Source organism: Oncorhynchus masou, chromosome 7 (genome assembly GCF_036934945.1).
Source record: "Oncorhynchus masou masou isolate Uvic2021 chromosome 7, UVic_Omas_1.1, whole genome shotgun sequence".
NCBI classification, from domain to species: domain Eukaryota; kingdom Metazoa; phylum Chordata; class Actinopteri; order Salmoniformes; family Salmonidae; genus Oncorhynchus; species Oncorhynchus masou.
This window is the reverse complement of record NC_088218.1, coordinates 10,535,716-10,553,215: the sequence shown is the minus strand read 5'-3', so window position 1 is coordinate 10,553,215 and position 17,500 is coordinate 10,535,716. Positions and strand designations below refer to the sequence as shown.

Genomic DNA, 17,500 nt, shown 5'->3' with positions numbered 1-17,500 from the left:
CACACACACACACACACACACACACACACACACACACACACACAGAAGAGATGGTTAAATGGCCATCAGTCCATCGCCTGTAGAGAAGAATTAGGCGGGGAAGGATGTTTTGAAGGTGTGTGTGTCTCTTACATGCGACCTCTCATGGCTTTGTTCTTCTGCTCTGTGTCTGACTGGTTGGAGCCCTCTGAGTCCTCAGGGTTGTTGCTATCTTTAATGATCTCCATGGGAGGTGGGAGGGGTGTGTGTGGATCCTCCTCCAGCTCCTCCTCTCCTCCACTCTGGACAGAGTCTTCACGGCTCTTCCCCTTCTGCCCACAGAAAGAGAGAGAGAGAGAGAGAGAGAGAGAGAGAGAGAGAGAGAGAGAGAGGAGAGAGAGAAAGAGACCAGTTGAAAGTGATCCCGTCAGACATCAAAAGCTTCCGTATGATCATATGTATATGTTGCTGGTTGTATGATCATATGTATATGTTGCTGGTTGTATGATCATATGTATATGTTGCTGGTTGTATGATCATATGTATATGTTGCTGGTTGTATGATCATATGTATATGTTGCTGGTTGTATGATCATATGTATATGTTGCTGGTTGTATGATCATATGTATATGTTGCTGGTTATATGATCATATGTATATGTTGCTGGTTGTATGATCATATGTATATGTTGTTGGTTGCGGTGAAGTGTGCGTGTGTATCAGATTGTGTAAGTGCGTGTGTCATACCATGTGTGTGTACGTAAACTTGCTACAGTGTGTATCGTACCAGGTGTGTGTTAGCGGTGAGCGGCGTGGCTAGCTCGGGCCGGTTGTCACGTCTCCTGGTGCGTAGTGGAGGTTTTTTCCCCTGGCTGTCGGCTTTGCCCTGGCTCAGTCTCCTCACTGGGCTGGTCAGCCAGCGCTTCAATGTGTTTCCGGTACCAGAACCACTCCGCTTGGGCCCCGGGGAGCCCACGTTCACACCAGGAGAACCAATAGACACTCCGCCGGGGGAACTGACGGACACACCGCCAGGACCGGAGCCCAGGGATGTCTGGGACTGGAGAGATGCTCCAGAGTCTGATCTGACCTCTGAACCTACAGGGCTGGGCTCTGGAGAAAGAGAGGGAGGGAGTGACGGACGGCGGGAGAGATAGGAAGGTAGGGATGGTGGGAGAGAGGGATGGAGAGAGGAAGTGAGAGAGGGATGGAAGAGGGAGGCAGAGAACGGAGAGAGAGGGAAGGTAGGAGGTAGGTGAGGGGAAGGGAGAGAGGAAGATACAGAATCTTGTTCACATTTCCAAAGAATATTGTTGTCCAGTAAGATGACAGGCCTCCAATTCTTGAGAAGACCTACACTATACAGTGTATTCTTGAGAAGACCTACACTATACAGTGTATTCTTGAGAAGACCTACACTATACAGTGTATTCTTGAGAAGACCTACACTATACAGTGTATTCTTGAGAAGACCTACACTATACAGTGTATTCTTGAGAAGACCTACACTATACAGTGTATTCTTGAGAAGACCTACACTATACAGTGTATTCTTGAGAAGACCTACACTATACAGTGTATTCTTGAGAAGACCTACACTATACAGTGTATTCTTGAGAAGACCTACACTATACAGTGTATTCTTGAGAAGACCTACACTATACAGTGTATTCGGAAAGTGTTCAGACCCCTTCACTTTTTCCACATTTTCTTACTTTACAGCCTTATTCTAAAAAGGATTACATAATGTTTTGCCTCATCAATCTACACACAATACCCCATTATGACAATGCAAAAACAGGGTTTTGAAATTTTAGCAAATGTATTAAAAATAAAAATAAACAGAAATATTATATAAATATAAAAACAGTAAGTATTCAGACCCTTTGCTATGAGATTTGAAATTGAGCTCAGGTGCATCCTGTTTCCATTGATCATGTTTCTACAACCTGATTGTAGTCCAAAAGTGGGAAATTCAATTGATTGGACAGCATTTGGAATGGCACACATCTATCTACATAAGGTCCCACAGTTGACAGTGCATGTCAGAGCAAGGAGATGTCTGTAGAGCCCCGAGACGGGATTGTGTCGAGGCACAGATCTGGGGAAGGGTACCAAAACATTTCTGCAGCATTGAAGGTCCCAAAGAGGGGAGACATGTCGCCGTTCATCGCGGAAGTCAAAAGCGGCGTCCTCCACTTTCTGAGCCCTCTGCAGTGACGGGATTCCTGAATGGGCTGCCGACATCGAATAGCTTCACTGTGCCGGAGCCTGTTGTCCCGGGACCATCTTCTCATGGAGCGTGGAAGGTTCCTTCCATATCGGCCAACGTTGTGATGGCATCGCCAGGGTCTAAGGCGGGTTCTGCTTCACTGTGGTTACGGTGGGTTCTAGGGTATTGGACTTATCAGAAGTCATGCCCTCCTGGCTGTTGTCATCAAACATTGGAAAGGTTCTTGGTGAACTAAATTGATGTGAAGACAATATTAGCATAACATGTAAGTCAGTTTTCACCATCTCTTCTGGTCACTGTGATACTTCCACATGTATCTGAAAGTGGTGACATGCCTAATGGTGCTCACCGGAGAAATGTCATTGCTATTCCTACTGTGTTTTATTTTCCTAAAAGGTATAATTCAATCTTTGAGTCTCCCGTTGTTCTGAAATCTCAAAGTAATCAGACTATTATTGAAACTCTGTGATTTTAAATGCAGAAAAGGTTTGACATTTTTACATCTTAACATTGATAGTTTATTACCTAAAATGGATCATGTCGTGATCTGGGCCTCTCAGGCAGACCCTGATATTTCATGTTTGATCTGGAACCTGGTTAAAACTTCTTCGGGATAGGGGGCAGTATTTTCACGTCCGGACGAAAAGCGTCCCCAAAGTAAACTGCCTGTTACTCAGGCCCAGGATATGCATATGCATGGTAGTATTGGATAGAAAACACTCTAAAGTTTCTAAAACTGTTAAAATGATGTCTGTGAGTATAACAGAACTGATTTGACAGTTACACATTCCAGTGACACACTCCCTTACACCTCTTCTCTCCCCCATGAAATTCATTTAGATTCTGGCCCTGCTACTGACAAAATTGATCTCATTAATGTATTTAATCACCATTGTATATCAGCGGGCTATATCTTTGAATGCATTTCAAAGCCATCTCTTGAAAAGAGTCGTTTGGATGTTGATGGTGAAAAACTATTGTATGATACTGAAAATGCTGGTCAGGAGTTTTCTTTTCAGAAATTCACTGATAAAAAGGTCCTGGATGATTCGCTAACATTAGACAATAAACAAATCCCCAGGGGCTGATCATTTGGAGCCTGGTCTGCTTAAGTGTGCAGCTTCCTTTATTGCTGCCTCGGTAGACCATGTTTTAATGAACAGTGTTATCAGGAAATATTCCCAAAGCATGTAGATCTGCATATGTGCTGCCACTGCATAAGGGTGGGATACCAAGGATCTGGACAACTATCGCCCCATAAGGGTGTGGATACCAAGGATCTGGACAACTATCGCCCCATAAGGGTGAGGATACCAAGGATCTGGACAACTATCGCCACATAAGGGTGAGGATACAAAGGATCTGGACAACTATCGCCCCATAAGGGTGAGGATACCAAGGATCTGGACAACTATCGCCCCATAAGGGTGAGGATACCAAGGATCTGGACAACTATCGCCCCATAAGGGTGAGGATACCAAGGATCTGGACAACTATCGCCCCATAAGGGTGAGGATACAAAGGATCTGGAGAACTATCGCCCCATAAGGGTGGGATACCAAGGATCTGGACAACTATCGCCCCATAAGGGTGAGGATACCAAGGATCTGGACAACTATCGCCCCATAAGGGTGAGGATACCAAGGATCTGGACAACTATCGCCCCATAAGGGTGAGGATACCAAGGATCTGGAGAACTATCGCCCCATAAAGGTGGGATACCAAGGATCTGGACAACTATCGCCCCATAAGGGTGGGATACAAAGGATCTGGACAACTATCGCCCCATAAGGGTGAGGATACCAAGGATCTGGACAACTATCGCCCCATAAGGGACGGGATACCAAGGATCTGGACAACTATCGCCCCATAAGGGTGGGATACCAAGGATCTGGACAACTATCGCCCCATAAGGGTGGGATACCAAGGATCTGGACAACTATCGCACCATAAGGGTGGGATACAAAGGATCTGGACAACTATCGCCCCATAAGGGTGGGGATACCAAGGATCTGGACAACTATCGCCCCATAAGGGTGGGATACAAAGGATCTGGACAACTATCGCCCCATAAGGGTGGGATACCAAGGATCTGGACAACTATCGCCCCATAAGGGTGGGGATACCAAGGATCTGGACAACTATCGCCCCATAAGGGTGGGATACAAAGGATCTGGACAACTATCGCCCCATAAGGGTGGGATACAAAGGATCTGGACAACTATCGCCCCATAAGGGTGAGGATACAAAGGATCTGGAGAAGCCCCATAAGGGTGGGATCAAGGATCTGGACAACTATCGCCCCATAAGGGTGAGGATACCAAGGATCTCTGGACAATCTATCGCCCCATAAGGGTGAGGATACCAAGGATCTGGACAACTATCGCCCCATAAGGGTGAGGATACCAAGGATCTGGACAACTACCAAGGATCTGGACAACTATCGCCCCATAAGGGTGGGATACCAAGGATCTGGACAACTATCGCCCCATAAGGGTGGGATACAAAGGATCTGGACAACTATCGCCCCATAAGGGTGAGGATACCAAGGATCTGGACAACTATCGCCCCATAAGGGTGGGATACAAAGGATCTGGACAACTATCGCCCCATAAGGGTGGGATACCAAGGATCTGGACAACTATCGCCCCATAAGGGTGGGATACAAAGGATCTGGACAACTATCGCCCCATAAGGGTGGGATACAAAGGATCTGGACAACTATCGCCCCATAAGGGTGGGATACAAAGGATCTGGACAACTATCGCCCCATAAGGGTGGGATACCAAGGATCTGGACAACTATCGCCCCATAAGGGTGGGGATACAAGGATCTGGATATCGCCCCATAAGGGTGGGATACAAAGGATCTGGGATATCGCCCCCAAAGGATCTGGACAACTATCGCCCCATAAGGGTGGGATACAAAGGGGTCGCCCCATAAGGGTGGGATACCAAGGATCTGGACAACTATCGCCCCATAAGGGTGGGGATACCAAGGATCTGGACAACTATCGCCCCATAAGGGTGGGATACCAAGGATCTGGACAACTATCGCCCCATAAGGGTGGGATACAAAGGATCTGGACAACTATCGCCCCATAAGGGTGGGATACAAAGGATATGGACAACTATCGCCCCATAAGGGTGGGGATACCAAGGATCTGGACAACTATCGCCCCATAAGGGTGGGATACAAAGGATCTGGGACAAGGATCTGGACAACTATCGCCCCATAAGGGTGGGATACCAAGGATCTGGACAACTATCGCCCCATAAGGGTGGGATACAAAGGATCTGGACAACTATCGCCCCATAAGGGTGGGATACAAAGGATCTGGACAACTATCGCCCCATAAGGGTGGGATACAAAGGATCTGGACAACTATCGCCCCATAAGGGTGGGATACAAAGGATATCGCCCCAAAGGGTGGGATACAAAGGATCTGGACAACTATCGCCCCATAAGGGTGGGATACAAAGGATCTGGATATCGCCCCATAAGGGTGGGGATACAAAGGATCTGGACAACTATCGCCCCATAAGGGTGGGATACCAAGGATCTGGACAACTATCGCCCCATAAGGGTGGGATACAAAGGATCTGGACAACTATCGCCCCCATAAGGGTGGGATACAAAGGATCTGGACACTATCGCCCCATAAGGGTGGGATACAAAGGATCTGGACAACTATCGCCCCATAAGGGTGGGATACAAAGGATCTGGACAACTATCGCCCATAAGGGTGGGATACAAAGGATCTGGACAACTATCGCCCCATAAGGGTGGGATACAAAGGATCTGGACAACTATCGCCCCATAAGGGTGGGATACAAAGGATCTGGACAACTATCGCCCCATAAGGGTGGGATACAAAGGATCTGGACAACTATCGCCCCATAAGGGTGGGATACAAAGGATCTGGACAACTATCGCCCCATAAGGGTGATACAAAGGATCTGGATACAAAGGGTGGGATACAAAGGATCTGGACAACTATCGCCCCATAAGGGTGGGATACAAAGGATCTGGACAACTATCGCCCCATAAGGGTGGGATACAAAGGATCTGGACAACTATCGCCCCATAAGGGTGGGATACAAAGGATCTGGACAACTATCGCCCCATAAGGGTGGGATACAAAGGATCTGGACAACTATCGCCCCATAAGGGTGGGGATACAAAGGATCTGGACAACTATCGCCCCATAAGGGTGGGGATACCAAGGATCTGGACAACTATCGCCCCATAAGGGTGGGATACAAAGGATCTGGACAACTATCGCCCCATAAGGGTGGGATACAAAGGATCTGGACAACTATCGCCCCATAAGGGTGGGGATACAAAGGATCTGGACACTATCGCCCCTGGGATACAAAGGATCTGGACAACTATCGCCCCATAAGGGTGGGGATACAAAGGATCTGGACAACTATCGCCCCATAAGGGTGGGGATACAAAGGATCTGGACAACTATCGCCACATAAGGGTGGGATACAAAGGATCTGGACAACTATCGCCCCATAAGGGTGGGATACAAAGGATCTGGACAACTATCGCCCCATAAGGGTGGGGATACAAAGGATCTGGACAACTATCGCCCCATAAGGGTGGGATACAAGGATCTGGACAACTATCGCCCCATAAGGGTGGGATACAAAGGATCTGGACAACTATCGCCCCATAAGGGTGGGATACAAAGGATCTGGACAACTATCGCCCCATAAGGGTGGGATACAAAGGATCTGGACAACTATCGCCCCATAAGGGTGGGATACAAAGGATCTGGACAACTATCGCCCCATAAGGGTGGGATACAAAGGATCTGGACAACTATCGCCCCATAAGGGTGGGATACAAAGGATCTGGACAACTATCGCCCCATAAGGGTGGGATACAAAGGATCTGGACAACTATCGCCCCATAAGGGTGGGATACAAAGGATCTGGACAACTATCGCCCCATAAGGGTGGGATACAAAGGATCTGGACAACTACACAAAGGATCTGGACCTATCGCCCCATAAGGGTGGGATACAAAGGATCTGGACAACTATCGCCCCATAAGGGTGGGATACAAAGGATCTGGACAACTATCGCCCCATAAGGGTGGGATACCAAGGATCTGGACAACTATCGCCCCATAAGGGTGGGATACAAAGGATCTGGACAACTATCGCCCCATAAGGGTGGGATACAAAGGATCTGGACAACTATCGCCCCATAAGGGTGAGGATAAGGGTGGGATACAAAGGATCTGGACAACTATCGCCCCATAAGGGTACTATCGCCCCATAAGGGTGGGATACAAGGATCTGGACAACTATCGCCCCATAAGGGTGGGATACAAAGGATCTGGACAACTATCGCCCCATAAGGGTGGGGATACAAAGGATCTGGACAACTATCGCCCCATAAGGGTGGGATACCAAGGATCTGGACAACTATCGCCCCATAAGGGTGGGGATACAAAGGATCTGGACAACTATCGCCCCATAAGGGTGGGATACCAAGGATCTGGACAACTATCGCCCCATAAGGGTGGGATACAAAGGATCTGGACAACTATGGGGATACGCCCCATAAGGGTGCCCCATAAGGGTGGGATACAAAGGATCTGGACAACTATCGCCCCATAAGGGTGGGATACAAAGGATCTGGACAACTATCGCCCCATAAGGGTGGGATACAAAGGATCTGGACAACTATCGCCCCATAGGGTGGGGTGGGAGACTGGACAACTATCGCCCCATAAGGGTCTGGACAACTATCGCCCCATAAGGGTGGGATACCAAGGATCTGGACAACTATCGCCCCATAAGGGTGGGATACAAGGATCTGGACAACTATCATAAGGGTGAGGATACAAGGATCTGGACAACTATCGCCCCATAAGGGTGGGATACAAAGGATCTGGACAACTATCGCCCCATAAGGGTGGGATACAAAGGATCTGGACAACTATCGCCCCATAAGGGTGAGGATACAAAGGATCTGGACAACTATCGCCCCATAAGGGTGGGATACAAAGGATCTGGACAACTATCGCCCCATAAGGGTGGGAATACAAAGGATCTGGACAACTATCGCCCCATAAGGGTGATACCAAGGATCTGGACAACTATCGCCCCATAAGGGTGGGATACCAAGGATCTGGACAACTATCGCCCCATAAGGGTGGGATACCAAGGATCTGGACAACTATCGCCCCATAAGGGTGGGATACAAAGGATCTGGACAACTATCGCCCCATAAGGGTGGGGATACAAAGGGGATATCGCCCCATAAAGGATCTGGACAACTATCGCCCCATAAGGGTGGGGATACAAAGGATCTGGACAACTATATGGGATACAAAGGATCTGGACCTATCGCCCCATAAGGGTGGGATACAAAGGATCTGGACAACTATCGCCCCATAAGGGTGGGATACAAAGGATCTGGACAACTATCGCCCCATAAGGGTGGGGATACAAAGGATCTGGACAACTATCGCCCCATAAGGGTGGGATACAAAGGATCTGGACAACTATCGCCCCATAAGGGTGGGGATACAAAGGATCTGGACAACTATCGCCCCATAAGGGTGGGATACAAAGGATCTGGACAAACATAAGGGTGGGATACAAAGGATCTGGACAACTATCGCCCCATAAGGGTGGGGATACAAAGGATCTGGACAACTATCGCCCCATAAGGGTGGGATACAAAGGATCTGGACAACTATCGCCCCATAAGGGTGGGATACAAAGGATCTGGACAACTATCATAAGGGTGGGGCCTGGACCATAAGGGTGGGATACAAAGGATCTGGACAACTATCGCCCCATAAGGGTGGGATACAAAGGATCTGGACAACTATCGCCCCATAAGGGTGGGATACAAAGGATCTGGACAACTATCGCCCCATAAGGGTGGGATACAAAGGATCTGGACAACTATCGCCCCATAAGGGTGGGATACAAAGGATCTGGACAACTATCGCCCCATAAGGGTGGGATACAAAGGATCTGGATATCGCCCCATAAGGGTGGGGATACAAAGGATCTGGACAACTATCGCCCCATAAGGGTGGGATACAAAGGATCTGGACAACTATCGCCCATGGACAAAGCCCCATAAGGGTGGGATACAAAGGATCTGGACAACTATCGCCCCATAAGGGTGGGATACAAAGGATCTGGACAACTATCGCCCCATAAGGGTGGGATACAAAGGATCTGGATCTGGACAACTATCGCCCCATAAGGGTGGGGATACAAAGGATCTGGACAACTATCGCCCCATAAGGGTGGGATACAAAGGATCTGGACAACTATCGCCCCATAAGGGTGGGATACAAAGGATCTGGACAACTATCGCCCCATAAGGGTGGGGATACAAAGGATCTGGACAACTATCGCCCCATAAGGGTGGGATACAAAGGATCTGGACAACTATCGCCCCATAAGGGTGGGATACAAAGGATCTGGACAACTATCGCCCCATAAGGGTGGGGATACAAAGGATCTGGACAACTATCGCCCCATAAGGGTGGGATACAAAGGATCTGGACAACTATCGCCCCATAAGGGTGGGATACAAAGGATCTGGACAACTATCGCCCCATAAGGGTGAGGATACAAAGGATCTGGACAACTATCGCCCCATAAGGGTGAGGATACCAAGGATCTGGACAACTATCGCCCCATAAGGGTGAGGATACCAAGGATCTGGACAACTATCGCCCCATAAGGGTGAGGATACAAAGGATCTGGACAACTATCGCCCCATAAGGGTGGGATACAAAGGATCTGGACAACTATCGCCCCATAAGGGTGGGATACAAAGGATCTGGACAACTATCGCCCCATAAGGGTGGGATACAAAGGATCTGGACAACTATCGCCCCATAAGGGTGGGATACAAAGGATCTGGACAACTATCGCCCCATAAGGGTGGGATACAAAGGATCTGGACAACTATCGCCCCATAAGGGTGAGGATACAAAGGATCTGGACAACTATCGCCCCATAAGGGTGAGGATACCAAGGATCTGGACAACTATCGCCCCATAAGGGTGAGGATACCAAGGATCTGGACAAGGATCTGATCTGGACAACTATCGCCCCATAAGGGTGAGGATACAAAGGATCTGGACAACTATCGCCCCATAAGGGTGGGATACAAAGGATCTGGACAACTATCGCCCCATAAGGGTGAGGATACAAAGGATCTGGACAACTATCGCCCCATAAGGGTGAGGATACAAAGGATCTGGACAACTATCGCCCCATAAGGGTGGGGATACAAAGGTGGACAAATCGAGGGTGGGTTACCAAGGATCTGGACAACTATCGCCCCATAAGGGTGAGGATACCAAGGATCTGGACAACTATCGCCCCATAAGGGTGAGGATACCAAGGATCTGGACAACTATCGCCCCATAAGGGTGAGGATACCAAGGATCTGGACAACTATCGCCCCATAAGGGTGGGATACAAAGGATCTGGACAACTATCGCCCCATAAGGGTGAAGATACCAAGGATCTGGACAACTATCGCCCCATAAGGGTGGGATACAAAGGATCTGGACAACTATCGCCCCATAAGGGTGAGGATACCAAGGATCTGGACAACTATCGCCCCATAAGGGTGAGGATACCAAGGATCTGGACAACTATCGCCCCATAAGGGTGAGGATACCAAGGGTCTGGACAACTATCGTCCCATAAGGGTGGGGATACAAAGGATCTGGACAACTATCGCCCCATAAGGGTGGGGATACAAAGGATCTGGACAACTATCGCCCCATAAGGGTGAGGATACAAAGGATCTGGACAACTATCGCCCCATAAGGGTGAGGATACAAAGGATCTGGACAACTATCGCCCCATAAGGGTGAGGATACAAAGGATCTGGACAACTATCGCCCCATAAGGGTGGGGATACAAAGGATCTGGACAACTATCGCCCCATAAGGGTGAGGATACAAAGGATCTGGACAACTATCGCCCCATAAGGGTGGGATACAAAGGATCTGGACAACTATCGCCCCATAAGGGTGGTATACAAAGGATCTTGACAACTATCGCCCCATTTCAAGACTACCTTGTTTAGCTAAGATTCTTGAATCCTTGGTTAATGCACAACTTTGTTCCTTTTAATCTGATAATTGTATTCTTAATATAAACCAATTGGGGTTTAGGCCTGGGGATAGTACTACCACAGCAGCCAGGCTAGTTGTTAATGATCTTGTCATTGGATGCTAAAAAGATCTGTGCGTCCTTCTTTATTGACCCGTCAAAGGTGTTTGACACTGTTGATCATTCTGTTTTGCTGAAGTTATCAAGAATAGGCCTGGGATATACAGCCTGTTTATGGTTTCAGAATTATCTTAGCGACAAAACTCAGGCCATCTTGACAGATGGGTTTAAATCTAAATTTCATTATTAAATGGAAGAATTAAATGGAAGAAGTTTAGAACAGCCAAGACGCTTCCTAGAGCTGGCCGCCTGGCCAAACTGAGGTGACCAAGAACCCGATGGTCTTTCTGACCGAGCTCCAGAGTTCCTCTGTGGAGATGGGAGAACCTTCCAGAAGGACAACCATCTCTGCAGCACTCCACCAATCAGGCCTTTATGGTACAGTGGCCAGATGGAAGCAACTCCTCAGTAAAATGCACCTGACAACCCACTTGGAGTTTACCAAAAGGCACCTAAAGAACCCTCAGACCTTGAGAAACAGATTCTCTGGTCTGATGAAACCAAGATTTGGCCTGAATGCCAAGTGTCACATCTGGAGGAAACCAGGCACCACTCATCACTTGGCATGTGGTGGCAGCGTCATGCTGTGGGGATGTTTTCAGAATCAGGGACTGGGAGACTAGTCAGGATCGGGAAAGATGAACGGAGCAAAGTATTAGAGAGGTCCTTGATAAAAACCTGCTCCAAAGCGCTCAGGACCTCAGACTGGGGGCGAAGGTTCACCTTCCAACAGGACAATGACCCTAAGTACACAGCCAAGACAACGCAGGAGTGGCTTCGGGACCAAGTCTCTGAATGTTATTGAGTGGCCCAGTCAGAGCCTGAACTTGAACCCAATCGAACATCTCTGTAGAGACCTGAACATTGCTGTGGACGCTCCCCATCCAACCTGACAGAGCTTGAGAGGATCTGCAGAGAAGAATGGGAGAAACTCCCCAAATACAGGTGTGCCAAGCTTGTAGCATACCCAAGAAGACTCAAGGCTGTAATCACTGCCAAAGGTGCTTCAACAAAGTACTGAGTAGAACAGTACTGGGTCTTAATACTTATGTAAATTTGATATTTCAAAAAAATATATATTACAAATTAAAAAATTCTACAAACCTTTTTTTGCTTTGTCATTATGGGGTATTGTGTGTAGATTGATTAGGTGGAAAAACTATTTAATTCATTTTAGAATAAGACTGTAACGTAACAAAATGTGGAAAAAGTGAAAGTGTCTGAATACTTTCTGAAAACACTGTATATACAAACTTTAGTTTAAATGAGTGGATTTGGCTGTTTCAGCCACACCAGTTGCTGACGGGTGTATAACATTGAACACACAGCCATGCAATCTACATAGACAAACACCGGCAGTAGAATGGCCTTAATGAAGAGCTCAATGACTGTCAACGTGGCACTGTCATAGGATGCCACCTATCCAACAAGTTATTGTGAAGTGGAAATGTCTAGCAGCAACAACGGCTCAGCAGCGAAGTGCTAGGCCACACAAACTCACAGAACGGGACTGCCAAGTGGTGAAGCGCGTAGCGCGTATAAATCGTCTGTCCTCGGTCGCAACTCTCACTACCGAGTTCCAAACTGCCTCTGGAAGCAACGTCAGCACAATAACTGTTCGTCAGTGGCTTTATGAAATGGGTTTCCATGGCTGAGCAGCCTCACACAAGCCTAAGATCACCCTGAGCAAAGCGTCGTCTGGAGTGGTGTAAAGCTCACTGCCATTGGACTCTGGAACAGTGGAAATGTGTTCTCTAGAGTGATGAATCACGCTTCACCATCTGGCAGTCTGAAAGACGAATCTGGGTTTGGTGGATTCCAGGAGAACGCCACCTGCCCAAATGTATAGTGCCAACTGTAAAGTTTGGTGGATGATGAATAATGGGCTGTTTTTCATGGTTTGGGTTAGACGCCTTTGTTCCAGTGAAGGGAAATAACTCTTTGCCTAATCGCCCAACATCAGTGCCCGACCTCACTAATGCTCTTGTGGCTGAATGGAAGCAAGTCCCCGCAGCAATGTTCTAACATCTAGTGGAAAGCCTTCCCAGAAGAGTGGAGGCTGGTATGGCAGCAAACTGGGGACCAACTCCATATTAATGCCCATGATTTTGGAATGTAGTATACCCCCAACCCCTCCTAAAGATATAGGTTTTGAAAGGAATATCTCTCAAAGTATTGTAAGTGTGTTGTTGTTCGATAGGACTGTAGGAGGGAAGAGAAAGGGTGGAAAGAAGGGAGGGTGGAGGGAGAGAGAGAGCGGTAGTGAGGGAAGTACAGCATGCTGGGTTGTCAAAAACTGCAAGAGGGAGAAAAGGTGGGAGAAAGAGTGAGAGAGAAGGGGGAGGAGGAAAGGAGAGAGGGAGGAAAGTGCAGGCTTGGGGGGGATGGCAGTTCCCTTTCTCAGGTAAACTTCCTCTGAGACAACAAACCCCAGACCACAGGAACTCTTGGTTTCTGTATGACTGACCCAACCGCACACACAGAAACAACAAACACACAAAGCCCAAGGATAAGTGTGTGTGTGTTTCCGGGTGGGTGAGTGAACGTATCTGGAGCAATTTCAGCAGAAATGAGTGAGCATAACCGGACTAACTAGTATAACCTCACTAACTAGTCTAGTAGCCAAACAGACATGGACACAGACAGAGGCAGAGAGATGGAGTGAAGGAATTTCAGGTATGGCCACCAAATCTGTGTGTGTATGTGTGTTCTAAATGGGATATGTTAGGAGATCATAATTATTAATACATTCTCCTCGCCTGGCAAAACATCAGCTTATGTGTCCATGTTGCTCCTACAATCCCTCTCTCTACCTCTCTCTCTACCTCTCTCTCTACCTCTGTCAGTCTTTCTATCTCTACCTCTCTCTCTACCTCTCTCTACCTCTCTCTCTCTCTACCTCTCTCTCTACCTCTCTCTCTACCTCTGTCAATCTTTCTCTCTCTACCTCTCTCTCTACCTCTCTCTCTACCTCTCTCTCTACCTCTCTCTCTACCTCTGTCAGTCTTTCTATCTCTACCTCTCTCCCTCCCTCTCTGTCAGTCTTTCTATCTCTACCTACCTCTCTCTCTCTCTCTCTCTCTCTCCCTCTCTCTCTCTCTCTACCTCTCTATCTCTCTCTCCCTCTACCTCTCTATCTCTCTCTCCCTCTATCTAACAACTACAACAACACACAGCACAGGATCAAATCAAAGCAAAGTCAGCTGTACTACCACACACACACACACACACACACACACACACACACACACACACACACACACACACACACACACACACACACACACACACACACACACACACACACACACACACACACACACACAGACACACACACACACAGCACACACACAGACACACACACACAGTCACCCACCTGTCTCATCAATCTCTCCCAGGATCCAACTCCAAACCCTGGAGCAAGAGCAACAGCCTCTCCCCCTGCGCATGCCTCCCCTACCACATTACCCAGACAGAGAGACAGACAGAGAGGAGGGATAGAGGTTCCTCTCCTAACTCCAGACTGAAATTCAACTCAACTCTGAGATCTAAACTGTTTAAAAGGCGGAGTTAGAGCTGAACAGTTCTAAGGAAAGAGGCGGGATTAAGTTAGATAACTAGAGAAATTAAGTGAAATGATTGAGAGACATTGTGTGTGAATGTGTGTCTGTGTGTTCATGTAGTTCATGTGTGTTACACTCTAAAGTAGGACACTGCAGTTTTCACCTGCTGTGCTTCTACTAGTATTGTTTCCCATGCCGTACACACGTACACACGCACACGCACACACACGCACACACGCACACACGCACACACACACACACACACACACAACTTTAGCATCAATGTTTGACAGTCAGGTCAATGTATAAACCTCTGAACGCCACCTGGGGCTTTACCTTTACCCTGTGTGTGTGTGTGTGTGTGTGTGTGTGTGTGTGTGTGTGTGTGTGTGTGTGTGTGTGTGTGTGTGTGTGTGTGTGTGTGTGTGTGTGTGTGTGTGTGTGTGTGTGTGTGTGTGTGTGTGTGTGTGTGTGTGTGTGTGTGTGTGTGCGTGTTCTCAGGTCAGGCAGGAATTCTTTATTCTGACCTGCCACAACAAACTGGAGATTAAAACTGGTACGATAGTTACCCAGCTGGTAAGTTTCTTCACACACACACACACACACACACACACACACACACACACACACACACACACACACACACACACACACACACACACACACACACACACACACACACACACACACACACACACACACACAGAGAGGGGGAGTCCCATAGTGAGTTTCAGGGACTACACTAAACTGTATTTATAATGCAGAGGTAAAATATTAAAGATTGAAGACTGTTTGTTTGGGTGAACGCCCGTCAGACTGAATTACCACCATCGAAAGTTCCTTTCTGTTTCTGCTCTCTTCTTCAATTCTCTTGTTGCCTGCCTTCCCTCTCTCTTTGTCTGGAGTCACTAAACACTCCTTATGCAAAAACTTAAGAAGCTTCTTAAGAAAAAAAAAAGTTAATAAGATTTGCAATTCCTCAACAATATCTTAATGATTTTCTTACGAACTTCTTAAATATCTTCTTACAAATCTTCTTAAGATGTTTGTTGCTAGGCAACCATCTTAGCTTGCTATATGTCTAGCAGTGGCAATCATGTTAGCATATTCCTTACTGAGATTACTGTTCTAAAACATGTTCTTGGGTTTAAAATAATCAATACTGAAACTTTCAGATGAGGTTTGTGAGTGAATGAAACATGAGCTTTTTCTCTCACTGCCCTGAGTTGAAGACAAAGGGTTTAGCTGTCTTGGAATGAACAACCTTTACAATAACTTTATTTTCAAGAATCAAATTTCTTCTTAACTTTTTACTTAAGGAGAAACATAAGAAATTGATAAGAACATTTCCAATGACCTTTTTGAGGAACAGCAAGTTTGCTTAACTTTCTTGTTAAGTCTATTGTTAAGGAAAAAATGGTAGTTAAGAAGAAATGTCTTCTTAAGAAGGTTTTGTGAATCTGGGCCCTGACTTGCTACGTATATCAAATGTAAATGTTCATGGAGTATTTTAATGAAAGTTTAGAGTTATGCACGTCAGCATTTTGGCAGTTGAGAAGGTTCTTGAGTGGGATGTTGAAATTTCCTCTAGATTAAACAGGAAATTAACAGCAGCAGAGAGGAAGTGACCCAAGAACAATAATACCACTTCCTATTTGAAGGCCGCCAGACTGGACTGACACAGGTCACCATAACAACCAGAGATGGAGTTGTGTTTCTGAGCTTCCAAGAGTGAGAAAGTACCTCTGCAGAACTCACCAAGGTAAAACCACTAAGAATTCAGCTAAAACAACAAACACTTTTTACAAAAGTATCAAAATGATTTTCCTAATGGAGCTCTCCATACGTTCCCATGCATTCCACCCCAGAACTCCGTCAGTCTCACCTTTCCCAGCGGTGGTGGCAGGCATCAAGCCGTCCATGTCAGCGCTGTGGGAGTGGGAAAGGCAGAGGGCAGTCATGGGTACCAGGCCCTCCTGTGGGGGTGAGGTCTGTGGTCCTGACCAGACACCAGCCCGATCGCTCACTGGACCGCTCCACTAGCTCCACGGTCTGACCGCAACGAACACTCAGCTCCTCAGCCCCGCCCGCCGAGAAGTCCAACAGGACCACGGTCAACTCACAGCCACCGGACAGCTAGAGAAGAGGGGAGAGATGGCAGAGAAAAGAGAGAGATAGAGGGAGAGAGAGAGAGAGAAAGAGAGTGAGAGAGAGGGGGAGAGAGATAGAAAGAGAGTGAGAGAGAGGGGGAGAGAGATAGAAAGAGAGAGTGAGGGGAGAGGGAGAGAGGACAGAGAAAGAGAAAGAGAGAGGGGAGAGATAGAGATAGAGAAGAGAGAGAGAGAGAGGGAGAGAGATAGAGATAGAAAGAGAGAGAGGGAGAGAGAGATAGAGAGAGAAGGGAGAGAGTGAAAGAGAGAGGGAGATAGAGATAGAAAGAGAGAGAGGGAGGAGAGAGATAGAGAGAGAAAGAGAGTGAGA

At 47.4% G+C, this 17,500-nt stretch overlaps 1 protein-coding gene across 1 annotated transcript in view; it reads right to left on the bottom strand.

The window, feature by feature from the left end:
• LOC135542967 (kalirin-like) overlaps positions 1 to 17,500 on the bottom strand; it is a 69,128-nt gene that overhangs the window by 6,258 nt on the left and 45,370 nt on the right. The window contains 4 exon segments of the mRNA XM_064970092.1: positions 133 to 311; positions 767 to 1,092; positions 16,905 to 17,008; positions 17,010 to 17,155. Coding sequence (XP_064826164.1) covers positions 133 to 311; positions 767 to 1,092; positions 16,905 to 17,008; positions 17,010 to 17,155 — 755 coding nt within the window.